Below are 14,473 nucleotides of genomic sequence, written 5' to 3' on the forward strand. Positions count from 1 at the left end.
GGGGTTACAACAGCGGTCTTCCAATCATCCGGGACTTTCCCTGACTCCAGTGATTTTTGAAAGATCTCAACCAACGCCTCAGCTATTTCCTCAGCTTCCTCCCTCAGAACTCTAGGATGTAGCCCATTGGGGCTAGGAGATTTATCAATTTTAAGACCTTTTAGGTTTTCTAGCACTTTCTCTTTTGTAATGGCAACCATACTCAACTCAGCCCCCTGACTCCCTTTAATTGTTGGGATATTACTCATGTCTTCCAATGTGAAGACTGACGCAAAGTACTTATTAAGTTCTCCTGCTATTTCCTTATCTCCCATCACTAGGCTTCCAGCATCAGTTTGAAGTGGCCCAATGTCTACTCTTGCCTGTCGTTTGTTTCTTATGTATTGAAATAAACTTTTCCTATCATTTCTAATATTACTGGCTAGCCTACCTTCATATTTGATCCTCTCCTTCCTTATTTCTCTCTTTGTTATCCTCTGTTTTATTAATGAATTCATGAATATTACAGTGTAAATAATTTCTTATTTGCCTATTTTAATAACTGTACTTAGTCATTGTGAAATGTATAGAACAGTTTAAACTTCAACTTCTTTCCTTTTGCCATTTTGCCTTTCCCAACAGAGGAAATTAATTTCTCATCAGAGGTTTGGTTTCGGAGTTGTGCATTATTTAGTTCTGAAAGTGATGATATGCTAGGTTATTTTTAAAATGCTTGGTTTTGCAGGATTGTGCAGTCAGTCACTTAATGCTGTTAACTCAGAGTTTATACTAGTGACTGTTCTATGGGCTGTTCCCAGGGATACACAACAAGGCAGACATCAACACAGAAAGCTAGCACACGAGTGCAGCAGGTAATGAGGAAGACTGATGTGATGCTGGTTTCTTAGATCAAGGGAGTTGGAGTATAAGAGTCAGGTTGTTTTAACTGTGACTGTACAAGATGTTGGTGAGACCACATGGAGCAGTTTTTGTCCCCTTCATTGAAGGAAAGATATTTAATTGGAGGCAGTTCAGTGAAGGTTCTCTCGGAAAAATCCCCAGTATGGAGAGATTCTCTGAGCAAAGACTACAAAGGTTGGGACTCAATTCACCAGAGTTTAGAAGAATGAGGTGATCTTATTGAAACATAAGATTCTTAAGGGGCTTAACTGAGTAAGTGTTGAGAGGATGGTTCCCCTCATGGAAGAATCTAGAATCAGAGGGCATAGTCACAAAATAATGGGGTGCTAAATTACAATTGAGATGAGGAATTTCCTGAGGGTTCAGTGTCTTTGAAACTCCTTGTCACAGAGCTGAGGGGGCAATCTTTATGTATATTTAAGACTGATTAGGTTCTTGATCATTAGGGGAAGTAAGGACTGTGGAGAAAACGAAAAATGTATATGTGAGTAATATAGGATCAGTCATAATTCTATTGAATGGTACAGCAGGCTCAAGGAACCAAACCTATGCTCCTTTTCAAATTTCTAATGATCTTAAGCAGCTGGAAGACCGATTCAGTGAAAGATGTTCAGTTTTCCAGCGCAAGGATTGTCCTTGACAGTGTTGTCGAGACTGGCACATGATAAATTGTAAATATACTGAACATGGTGTACAGAGGAAATCTTTTATCTGTTGCACTTTGTGATTTCCAATTTGTTTTGCACTTGAGCTGTCTCCTTGACAAGGAATGATTTTACAAATCTTACGTTCATTCTGAGTGGAACATCCTGTATGGGAATAAGTTGAGTTTTCTTGCAAATTTTGTAACATTCAAGTAAAATGTTATGAATAAAGTATATTCTTGGGAAGGAAGAGTTATGATTCTATTGGGCCAGTATGAGGAAGGCTAATTGAGGAGAGCTGCACCCCAGAGATCTCCAATTTATCAATGTTGAACTTATGAATATTTGTAAATCCGAGTGAGATCCCATGATAATATTTAAATTTGAGGACGTTTGCTTGTACTTGCAAATGGATATTTTGTACTGTGCAGTATTGTGCTTGTTTGTGTAAAAGTCTTATGAATGTATACAGGAACATAAATCGTTTGTAATCTGGGGATGTCCTGTACTGATCATTTCACATTGATGTATATCCAGAACCACTTTAGAACATAGAACAATACAGCGCCGAACAGGCCCTTCGGCCCTCGATGTTGCGCAGACCTGTGAACTATTCTCAGCTCGTCCCCCTACACTATCCCAAAATCATCCGTGTGCTTATCCAAGGATTGTTTAAATCTCCCTAATGTGGCAGAGTTGACTACATTGGCAGGTAGGGCATTCCACTCCCTTACCACTCTCTGCGTAAGGAACCTGCCTCTGACATCTGTCTTAAATCTATCACCTCTCAATTTGTAGTTATGCCCCCTCATACAAGCTGACATCCTCATCCTAGGAAAAAGACTTCCACTGTCTACCCTATCTAATCCTCTGATCATCTTGTTTCTCTCTATCAAATCTCCCCCTTAGCCTTCTTTTTTCCAATGAGAACAGGTTCAAGTCTCTCAGCCTTTCCTCATAAGACCTTCCCTCCATACCAGGCAACATCCTGGTAAATCTCCTCTGCACCTTTGTCAATGCTTCCACGTCCTCCCTGAAATATGGCGACCAGAACTGTACACAATATTTCAGGTGTAGAAACTTGTTGAAACATCAAAGTGACGGTGTAAGAATGCAGTGCCATGTTTTACCCAGGGATGAACTTCTGATCACCCATGTCGGTTACACTGCCAGATATCCTAATTCTACCTTTTGTGGCATATCCCTGCCACTTGCAGAAATCCTTGCTGAAATTGCCATCCAAGCCTTTATTATTCCAGTGCTTTCCTGGATGGGCCCCCATCTTGCCCCCTATTGTAACCTGAACTCATCTAAAACTGTGCTGCCCACATTTGAACTGGCATCACATCCTACTCTGCCATCACTCATGCACTCTCCAATATCTATTGCCTTCTGTCTCCATTTTAAAAATTGCATTCCTGATATCAAGTTGGTCTCACTGTTTCGATAAACTCCTCCTGACCTAAAATCCTAGAAGATACCTGTACTCCTAATCTGGCTTTCTGCTGATTGTGTTACCATAGGTGGTTATGCCTTTAATTAACCAGGCTATAACCATTATAATTATGTCTGTAAACCTATCCACATCTATATTGCTTTAAGATTTTCTTTAAAAACTTTTTTTTTGGACCAAGCTTTTGCTCCCAAGTCCTTATGTGGTGTGGTGCCACTAAAATAGAGATAACTGCCTTATGAAGTGTCTTAGGTTGTTTTTAATAGGTTAAAGGTGCTGTACAAATGTAGTTCTCATCATAGAGTTTCAGAAAGTTTGAGGCCAAAATGATTGAAGCAATGGAGTCCTTAGAAACAAGGGTTGAGGATTTTCAAACTGGGAATTCGGTTCACTTTCGGAAACAGTACTTTAGACTTTAATGTCCATATTCCCATCAAGTATACTCTGGGGGCGGGGAGGGGGAGGAAGGAGAATGTTGGAGTTTATTCCTACCTATCCAAGTAGGAAAAGAGGAATGAAATGGATGTTCTAGTATGTAAATAAAAAAAATTTACAGCAGAACAGTACTTACACACTCAATGGTAAGGTCCTAGGGAGTGTTGCTGAACAAAGAGACCTTGGAGTGCAGGTTTGAAAGTGGAGTCGCAGGTAGATAGGATAGTGAAGAAGGCTTTTGGCATGCTTTCCTTTATTGGACAGTGTCTTGAGTACAGGAGTTGGGAGGTCATGTTGCAGCTGTACAGGTCATTGGTTAGGCCACTGTTGGAATATTGTGTGCAATTCCGGTCTCCTTCCTATCGGAAAGTTGTTGTGAAACTTGAAAGGATTCAGAAAAGTTTTACAAGGATGTTGCCAGGGTTGGAGGATCTGAGTTACAGGGAGAGGCTGAACAGGCTGGTGCTGTTTTCCCTGGAGCGTCGGAGGCTGAGGGGTGACCTTATAGAGGTTTACAAAATTGAGGGGCATGGATAGGATAAATAGGCAAAGTCTTTTCCGTAGGGTTGGGGAGTCCAGAACTAGAGGGCATAGGTTTAGGGTGAGAGGGGAAAGATATAAAAGAGACCTAAGGGGAAACTTTTTCACGCAGAGGGTGGTACGTGTATGGAATGAGCTGCCAGAGGATGAGGTGGAGGCTGGTACAATTGCACCATTTAAGAGGCATTTGGATGGGTATATGAATAGGAAGGGTTTAGAGAGATATGGGCCGGGTGCTGGCAGGTGGGAGTAGATTGTGTTGGGATATCTGGTCGGCATGGATGGGTTGGACCGACGGGTCTGTTTCCATGCGGTACATCTCTATGACTCTAACTATCTATAATGTAAACTCTATCATTTCATTTAACAATATAATGTTACCTAAACAAAAGTTCCTTCGGGTGGAACCTTTTGAATTGTATGTACTAATGGCTTTACCTGACATCGAAGAAGTGGTGGGTCGAATTAGTTGGTCGTGGTGAGAAATTCCTCTTTGAAGGAAAATAAATATCCAAGTCTGCAACAATTAGTTTTTTCATCTGTTTGCACCTAGGTGGGTTTTCTGGAAGTTAAAAAGTTCCTTTAGTTTAAAAAAAACTACCCTTTTCTGGATAGTTGTCATTCTTGTAAGATACTTTATGGTCAATTTATTAACACTGGAGTTTAATTTCTGAATCAAATGTTCATCCAATCCATCAAAGTACCTTAGATTTATATTTTCGAATATGAGGTGCTGGAAAAACACAGCAGGCTAGGCAGCATCCGAGGAGCTCCTGGCCTGTGTTTTTCCAGCACATTTTTCAACTCTGGCCTCCAGCATCTGCTGTCCTCATTTTCTCCCATTTTAGAATATGAGTCTAGGTAAAAGCGATAGAACATCATTGCATGCAAAGTATCTTGCTTTAGTCATCTAAATTTCCACATTGCAGAATAAATGCCCCTTTTTTATTATAGCAATGTATAATTGCTAGGCATGCTGTAGTTGTAAGATAAATCTGGAGTAAGATTCACCAATGTACAGCACAAGCGATCACTGTTTTGAAAGTCAGTGTTTCTGACATGGGTTGACAATTTTTCCCACCGTGTCTGAAATGAATCCATGGATTCATTGCATTCCATAAGCAGGGGGTAAGAATGTTTTGAGCACAAAATGAGGGTAAGTTACAAGGCCTTGAACCTTAAGTGAGAATTTTGTGTTAACCTTTTATATGACTACAATTGTCTTATGACAGCGTGGAACAATACAAATAATACAGGTACAGGCAAACTTTAACTGTCATTACAGACAGTGCTTCAAAAATTACAGTATTTTAATGTTGGAATGATTAACCCTGGGAATATACTAAATTGTTTCAATTTTGTAAGGGCCCGATTTACATTTTGATTGAATTAATTTGCAATTAGTTTCAGTAAAAAGAGAAAATTGAATCATCAGCCAGCTTAGCATCTTAACCAGGTTTGCGTGCACCTGTTGAAAAATACACGATATTGAGCATTGGGTCTCTGTTTCTGCCTTAATTGTATGACCATCACCCAATCGTTATTCTGCCAGCATTTATATGGGTAGCACTATTCCCCCATAAATATAACTTTAAACTTCATACTTAATTTAAACATCATGGAATTGGTTCTGTATTAAACAAAGCCTGCTAGCACTAAATGATTACTTTATACCTCATGCTATTTTTATTCTTGCATAATAGATCATTCATTTTATTGTCACCTCTCAAACCCTATTGATTTTTGTCAGCTTGAGCTGGTCTTCAGCCTGATTTACATCACCCCTGTGGTTTTAAACAGTTGGTCACCTGCATCTACTGCAGAGCTATACTGATTCATGAGCCCATGTGTACATTGACCAGATGGATCCTCATGAAAAGCACTGATGGGAGTATAAGCTGAGTCTGCTACTCAATGGTGACCTCAAGTGCTTGGCATCAAAGGACAATTTTAAGTATTGCTTCTGTTCACCCAGGAGCGGGAGTTTGCAATGTTTTTCCTTGTGGTAAAACTAAATTGGTGGTTTCTTAAGGGACAGTTCGCTTTAAGACCAAAGCACAAATATCAATTTGTGGATTTTTAAAAAAAAAATTACTATACATTTAATCTCTTGTTAAAATAACTGTTACATTTATGAAATAGAGAAGATGGACTTTATTTAAGAGGAGAGCAATAATATGTTTTTATTAGAACAAAAATGGTGGACACTTGTTAGAAGCTTTCAGAAAAAAGAATTTATATGAAAGTGCATAACTATTTCCACTGGAAGGCATAAATTTTAAGATCCACAATAAAAGTGAGCTTCAAAGAGATTATATACTGAGGCAATGGAATGACTTAAACTAATAGTAATGACATTTTCACGTTAAGGAAAACTAAAATAATAAATGTTTAACTAGTTTTTATACGACAAATACTTACCTTGGGAGTGTATATAATATTTGCATGAATTTGAGGGTAACCTCAAGTAAAAGGACATAGTGTCCCAGGTCTAGTTGGAGAATAATCCCGATTTATACTTTGTTTTGTAGCTCAGAACTGCATTATTTGGTGAATTTGCGCAGTGAGCTAGCAAATTTACTGAGCATCACTATTTTAACTTCTGTTCCAGTGAAATACTTGAGACAATTTGATTTGTATGTTTACCTTTTAGAGCCATCAGTCAATCATGGGGGTGTGAATGGGACGTCTGGCTCCACTTCAATTTAAGGTAATTATCTCATCTGTAACACTGGTAAATCTTGGCCTTGTCATCTTTGTTTGGAAACTCTTTGATATAATTCAGATACTTTATCATCAAGACAATGAACGTTTAAGTTAGACAACTGACACAGGCTCCAGAACTTTGACTGTAAGACTAATGTTTTAATGTTCCTGTTGTTGTATATGTTAATGTAATACCAGTGCTAAAATGTGTGTTTGTAAGTTCACTAATTTGTAATTGTTTATATGTATAATTGGTTTTCTTGGTGTTTAGTATTTGCTCTCCTCCCTCCCAGCTTCTGTATAAAGAACTGAAGCTGTTTTCCGAAAGGAATACTCCAGAAGTTGTGACCTAATTCTCAATCATAAAGTCAGTATTATTGTTTTGAAAAAAATGTTTTATGGTCTCTGTGCACAACATCCAGTTAATTTTCTCATTGACTTTGAAATATGGGAGTTTATCATTTAACTATGGCTTCAATCATTTTCTGCAGCTTTTTACTTTAAATGGATATTCAGTCTCCTTTTAAACATGAGGTGGTAATTGAAACAGTATATCTATCATGCAGTGTGTAAATGATCTGTATGTTGTGGTTCTCATGGGAAAGATTCTAGGTGTGATCTGTATTTGGTGTTGGACTGGGGTGGACAAAGTTAAAAATCTCACATCACCAGGTTATAGTCCCACAGGTTTTTGCAAGCACGTGCTTTGGGAGCATGCTTCTTCATCAGGTGGTTGTGGAGTATAAGGTCGTAAGACATAGAATTTATAGCAAAAGTTTACAGCGACAAAAGGCAGACTTCAGGACAGGCAACAGTGCAAAATGGCCGAACTAAGGCTGATAGCCAAGTTTGGTACCCATGGGGATGGCCTCAACCAGGACCTTGGGTTCATGGCTGCAGTAGACACATGCACCAAGCTCTGACTTTTTTTCACTCTCTCTCGCTTGCTCTCCTACACGCTCACACAGACCCTCTCTCATACACATATAGGCCCATATGTGTGCACACATAGGTTTGTGGGGTGAATTTGTACTTGCAGAATTACGTTTTATTTTGCTCAAAAACAGCATGAATCCATGTGAATCCCCTTTTTAAAGAAATAGAATCAGTCTGAACATTGAGGCACAGACAGACTTTAGCCTCACACCTTCAATGCATTTTCTGAGCTGACATGGCTCCTATTGTTAGAGTTCACTTGAGAATGTATCTTTTTAAAAGTTCTGTGATTTACATGTGGAAGAAATGAAACCAACATAGTAATTCTAAAAGATGAGACTTGACAAACAATCAAGTTCTTTTTCAATATATTATCTCAGCTGCATCACACTGTAAACTTTTGCTATAAATTCTGTGTCTTACAATCCACAACCACCTGATGAAGGACCAGAGCTCCTCAAGCTAGTGCTTCTGAATAAACCTGTTGGAATATAACTGGTGTTGTGATTTTTAACTGTAGATTTGATCTGAGATGGGTAAGGCAGGTGGTGGTCAATAGGCTTGCAATATTGTATTGAGAAAGTAAACTACTGTTCTTGGACCATTTCTCCCCCACCCCACCACTTTTCAGGTGGTGCACACACGACATATGGTGAGATTGGGGGAAGGGATGGATTCAGGCGGGAGTGGAGGAGGGTTCCAGAAGGCCTTGGGTACCTCCCAAGTTGATGTATCTTGTGAGCCTTGATGCCTGAAAGGAAAAGAGAAAGTTTCTTGTTAGCACAGAAGGGACCAGATGATGAAGTGAAACTGTGGAGTGGTGCAACCCTGAGCAGCATAATGCATTGCTGTTGGAGAGAGAGGTCAAGAGTGAGCATATGATGCTGCATGGCACTGAGTGTGGATCTTAGGATATGGTGAGAGCAACTGTCTGTGGAATGTTTAGCATCCCAGATACCTGTGATCTCAGGTGAATTCCAAGCACGAGGGATGAAACTGGAATGCTGCATGGCACTGAGTGTGGATCTTAGGATATGGTGAGAGCATCTGTGGAATGTTTAGCATCCCAGATACCTGTGATCTCAGGTGGATTCCAAGCACGAGGGATGAAACTGGAAGTGGAATCTACATGGGGTGAGCCTGAAGGAGGCAGTCACTGAGAAATGTGATATGGCTCACTATCCACTTGGGAACCCTGCAGCCCTCTGGACTCAATATTGAGTTCAGTAATTCTAGGGCCTGAACTCTCCCATGTCCTAGCCCCCAATCCCACACACCAGGCCTTGTTATCACATAGCCTGCCATTACACACTATCTATTGTTAGCCACTAACAGTTTCCATTAACAGTTATTCACTTTCCTAGCCAGATCATTATGCACTCCTTTGTCCAACTATTCTACTCTCTCTTTGGGGTCTATCCCCACCTATCGTTTACTCCTGACCTTCCTCACTCCATCCTATACTTTGCATATAAACCAATATCTTCCTAGTTAATGTCAATTCTGAGGAAGGGTCACTGGACTTGAAACGTTAACTCTGATTTCTCTTCACAGATGCTGCCAGACCTGCTGAGCTTTTCCAGGATGACACAAGTGATGTGTCATGGGGTCAGAACTGGGACCTCAAATCTTTGCAATTTATATGAGTGATTTGGTTGAATGAATTGAAGGTATGGGAGCTAAATTTCCTGGTAACACAAAGTTAGGTAGAAAATAGAGTTGTGAAGGGAAAAAAACTTTTCTCGATCCCTTTTGTAGTCTTAAGTGAATGGGCAAAGATCTGGCAAATAGAGTACAATGTAGTAAACTATGAAATTGTCCATTTTGACAGAGCGATAAAATGGTTTTTAAATAGTCATAGAGATGTACAGCATGGAAACAGAGATGGAAATGTGTTGCTGGAGAAGCGCAGCAGGTCAGGCAGCATCTAGGGAACAGGAGAATCGACGTTTTGGGCATTAGCCCTTCTTCAGGAATGAGGAAAGTTTGTCCAGCAGGCTAAGCCAGGTGGATGGTGTGTGTTGGAGGCGGGAGAAGGGGTCGTCAGAGGGTGGGCGGGAGACCCTTCGGTCCAACCCGTCCTGCCGACCAGATATCCCATCCCAATCTAGTCCTACCTGCCAGCACCCGGCCCACATAATTTTGTAAACCTCTATAAGTTCACCCCTCAGCCTCCGATGCTCCAGGGAAAACAGCCCCAACCTGTTCAGCCACTCCCTGTAGCTCAGATCCTCCAATTCTGGCAACATCCTTGTAAATCTTTTCTGAACCCTTTCAAGTTTCACAACATCTTTCCGATAGGAAGGAGACCGGAATTGCACGCAAAATTCCAACAGTGGCCTAACCAATGTCCTGTACAACTGCAACATGACTTCCCAACTCCTGTACTCAATACTCTGACCAATAAAGGAAAGCATACCAAACGCCTTCTTCACTATCCTATCTACCTGCGACTCCATTTTCAAGAAGCTATGAACCTGCACTCCAAGGTCTCTTTTCAGCAACACTCCCTAGGATCTTACCATTAAGTGTATAAGTCCTGCTAAGATTTGCTTTCCCAAAATGTGGTGAGAAGATGCAGAGAGATCTAGTTGTCCTCTTGCATTTTGCTTCAATCACAGAAGTATGCAGGTCCAGAAAATAATCATTAAATCTAATGGAATGTTCTGTTTTAGTGCAAGGGGAATTGAATGTAAAGGTAAGGAGGTTATGCTTCAATTACACAGGACATTGGTGAGACAGCCCAGCACTCTGTACAGTGCTAGTTGTGTATGGAAGGATATCAATGCATTGGAAGCTGTTGAGAGAAGGTTTAACCACATTAGTTCCTGAAATGAACATACAGCCTGTGTAGCCTTGTGCCATAAGGCCTGTATCCTCTGGAGTTTAGAGTCAGTGATTTAACCGAAACACACAAGATTCTGAGGGGACTTGACTGGGTGGAAGTTGAAAACATGTTTTCTCTTGTGGGAGAATTCAACTATAACCAGAATTTTAAAAATAAAGAGCTGTCCATTAAAACAGATGAGGACTTTGTTTTTGTCTGAATGTTGTCACTCTGGAATTCCCATCCTGAAAAGGCGACGGATACAGAATCTTTTAAATATTTTTTAAGGCAGAGATCGATTAGAGTCAGAGATCTACAGCAAAGATAAAGATCCCGTATACATTGTGTCCACACTGGTCAAAAAACAACCATCTAACTATTCGAATCTCATTTTCTAGTACTCTGCTGATAACCTTGCTTGCCTTGGCATCGCACTGCACATCTAAATACTTCTAAAATGTAATGAGTGTTTTTTAAAAAATGCAAATCTATTTCTGCCTTTAAAAAATTGTTTAGAATAAATTGTAAAGAGTGATAAAATTCAGACAAACTTTCCTCATCTGTTTTAAATGGACAATCACTTATTTTTAAACTATGACCTATAGTACTCCATCCTTACAGGCAGAACTCCAGATTGCCATCATCCTCTGGATGAAATTGTTTTCCTCCCATCTTCTCTAAACCTTTCACCTCTTACCTCAAATCTGTGTACCTGGTCATTGATCCCTGTATCAAAGGGAGAGGTCTCTTCCCCTTTCATAATTTTATGCATCTCAATCATGTCCCATCTTAGCCTCTGCGCCTAAGGAAAACAGCCCTAATCCAACCAGTCTCTCTTCATAACAGAAATTCTCCAGCCCAGGAACCCAGGTAAGTTTTCTCTGCACCCTCTCCAGTGCTATCACATTTCTCCTATGAGGATTTCAGAATTGCACACTAACTGATGTTTTTATACAGTTCTAGCATAACCTGTATGCTCTAAAACTCTATGTCTCGACTGATAAAGGGAAATATGCTATCTGTCTTGTTAAAAATGCGAGTAAGCGATGGCCTAGTGGTGTTATTGCTAGACTGTTAATCCAGAGACCCTAAATTGCTTGAAAAGCTCAGCAGGTTTAGCAGCACCTGTAGAGAGAAATCAGAATTAATGTTTCAGTAGAGTGACCTTTACTCCTCTAACATGTTGGGTATCTGGGTTCAAATCCTGCCATAGCAGTTGGTGAAAATTAAATTCAATAATAATCTGGAAATAAAAGTCTATTGTGGCTATGAAACCATTGTCGATTGTCAGGAAAAACCCATCTGTTTCACTGGTGTCATTTATGGAAGCAAACTGCCATCCTTACCTGGTCTGGCCTACATGTGATTCTAGATCCATAGCAACATGGTTGATTTTTAACTGCCCTCTGGGCAATTAGGGATGGGAAACAAATGTGGTCTAGCCAGGCATGCCCACATCCCATTGATGAATTAAAAAGCATTATCTACCTGTTCTGATATGTTAAGGAGTCAGTAATATGCACACCAAGGTCCATCTGATCCATGCTGCTTTCTGGGATCTTATTGTTCGTCATATATTTCCTTGCCTTGTTTATCTGTTCCAAGTGCATTGCCTCATGTTTATCAAGATTTGAATTCCTTTTGCTACTGATTAGCATATCTGACCAGCCCATTCTATCCTCTTGTAGTCTAAAGGATTAGAAATGGATTAAAGAGGGAATATGCAAAATGTAGATTTGAGGTTAAAATCATATCAGCCATGATCCTATTGAATGATGGATCAGACTTCAAGGGCTGAGTGGTCTGCTTTTGTTCTTTGTCTGTATCTTTAATATGTCAACCTTACCCTGTCAAGCAACATCTTGATTTTAGAAAATCCTCATCCTTAATTTCAACTCCTTTTCTGGCCTTGCCTTTTCCTATCGCTAATCTTCACCAAACCATATCTCAAACCGAAGGCTGATGTCTTGGTTTATAGGACAGCAGTGATTCCTACAGGCCTATGATCCTTGAGGATTTTGACAACATCCAACAAAGACCTCTTGAATTTAAATCATAACACTGTATTGATTACCATACTTCCTGTTGCTTTGCAATAAACTCTTGAATTTTCTCTCTCAACCTCCCCACCTCACTTTCTCCCTTTAATTCATTACTTACAACCTTTTTCTTTTTGACTGTGTGTGACCTAATATTATCATATGTGGCTTAATGTTGTATTTGGTTTCAGAATTGCTCCTGTGAAGCAATTTGCTTTACTTTATTACTTTTGAAGAGGTCACATAGGCTGTTGCTATTAGCAATTTTGTCATCTTAGTTTTAGACCAAAGAATCTAAGAAGAAACCCAGTGTTCTTTGCATGACCTGGAGGCCTCTAGAGTTGGCCAGGGGCGGGGGGGGGGGGTCTGGGATGGTGGATAAAAAACAAATGATGCACCATCTGCTCTTGTGGTTCTTTCTAACACATCCAAATTGTGCTTATCTGGGTGGGAACTAATTAAACAATTTATAATCTTTCTCAAAAATGAATCTGGCAGGAAATGCACTCACTTTTAAAAAGTGAAATTTAAACTCTTTTGTAATTAAGAACAGTCAAAGAGATTGCAGAATAATCATTTTTTATTTGAGGATATATATTACAAAGGAAATGCAGCTAAAAGCATGGAAAATTTCTTTTACCAAACTAGCCTGGGGCACCTTTGTTTCCTGCTTGCTGAGGCAAGCTGGAAAAACAATGGTACTTAGTGAATTACTTTACCAGAAGTTGAATAACAATAACTTCGCAAGCTGACTATTGGCATCCTTCTAGATTATAAACATTCTATTATTCTAGATTGAGTATTCTAGCTCCCCTGAATATTCTGTTGGTAAAGGCAATAGAGACCCTCAAGATTAAGGGAGGCAATGGTGTAGTGGCAGCATCATTGGACTAGTAGCCAAGAATACCAAGGTAATGTTCTGAGGGGACAAAGGTTCAAGTACCAGTGGGGCTATATCTGTAATTAAAAAGCTAGTTTAATGGTGACCACATATCCACTATTGATTGTCATTTTAAAAAAATCTGATTTGCTGATGTCCTTTTTTATGGATATCTGGCTTACTTGTGACTCCAGAGTCACTAATATGATCAACTCATAACTGCCCTCTGGGAAATTAGAGATGGGAATTAAATACTGGTCTCGCCATCAACTTCCACATCCCATGAAAGAATAAAACAAAAATCCCAGCTTTGTTTTGATGGAACTGATTTCAATGAGGACACTTACAGAAGCTGTTCAATGAACATTAGTGCTTGAATATTAGAAATAAAAGAACAGTAGCTGACCATTCGTGCCACCATTGACTGAAATCATGGCTGAACTATGACCTAACTTCATCCACCTGCCTTAGCTGAAATTTCATTTTTGCTAGCCAATAGTATAACAGAATCTAATTTTAAAGAAAGTGGTTTAACATCTGCTTTCTCTGGGAGAGAAATCCACACTTCTGTTACTTATTTCATAAGAATATAAGAACTAGGAGCAGGAGTAGACAATTCAACCCCTTGAGATTGCTCTGCCATTCACTTTGATCATGACTGATCTTATTTTGGTCTCAAGTCGACCTTCCTACCAACTTTCCATAACCCTTCAACCCTTCACTAATTAAAAACCTGTATCTCCTCCCTAAATTTACGCTGTATCATTGCACCCACTGCACTCTGAAATTCCACAGATTCATGGTCCTTTGAAAGAAGTAATTCCTCTTCATCTGTTTTAAATCTTCTACCCTTTATCTTAAAACTACAGCCTCTTGTTCTAGATTGCCTGACATGAGGAAACTTCCTTTCTACGTTTACTTTGTCAATCCCCTTTAGCATCTTGTATACCTCAATTTGAATCCCTGAATGAGAGGAGATCTTCGATAGTAACACCATTGAATGTCAAGGGACGATGGTGAGATTGTCATTGCCTGGCATTTATATGGTGCGAATGTTAGTTCCAGCTGTCAGCCCAAACTTGAATGTTGTCCAGATCTTGTTGCATGGACTGC

At 39.7% G+C, this 14,473-nt stretch overlaps 1 protein-coding gene across 3 annotated transcripts in view; it reads left to right on the forward strand.

Moving 5' to 3' along the window:
• LOC122552912 (rho guanine nucleotide exchange factor TIAM2) overlaps nucleotides 1-14,473 on the forward strand; it is a 370,627-nt gene that overhangs the window by 29,588 nt on the left and 326,566 nt on the right. Inside the window, exon 2 of one of the 3 annotated variants that reach the window (XM_043696131.1) lies at nucleotides 6,626-6,682. The exons of 1 other annotated variant lie outside the window; for it this stretch is intronic. In XM_043696131.1, the coding sequence (XP_043552066.1) occupies nucleotides 6,653-6,682 (30 nt within the window). In that variant the 5' untranslated portion in view covers nucleotides 6,626-6,652. Of the gene's footprint in view, nucleotides 1-6,619; nucleotides 6,683-14,473 lie in introns of those variants that run through there. One more of the 3 variants, XM_043696133.1, reaches the window with a different exon arrangement.

The sequence above is a fragment of the Chiloscyllium plagiosum genome, chromosome 9, assembly GCF_004010195.1.
Source record: "Chiloscyllium plagiosum isolate BGI_BamShark_2017 chromosome 9, ASM401019v2, whole genome shotgun sequence".
Classification (NCBI taxonomy): Eukaryota; Metazoa; Chordata; class Chondrichthyes; order Orectolobiformes; family Hemiscylliidae; genus Chiloscyllium; species Chiloscyllium plagiosum.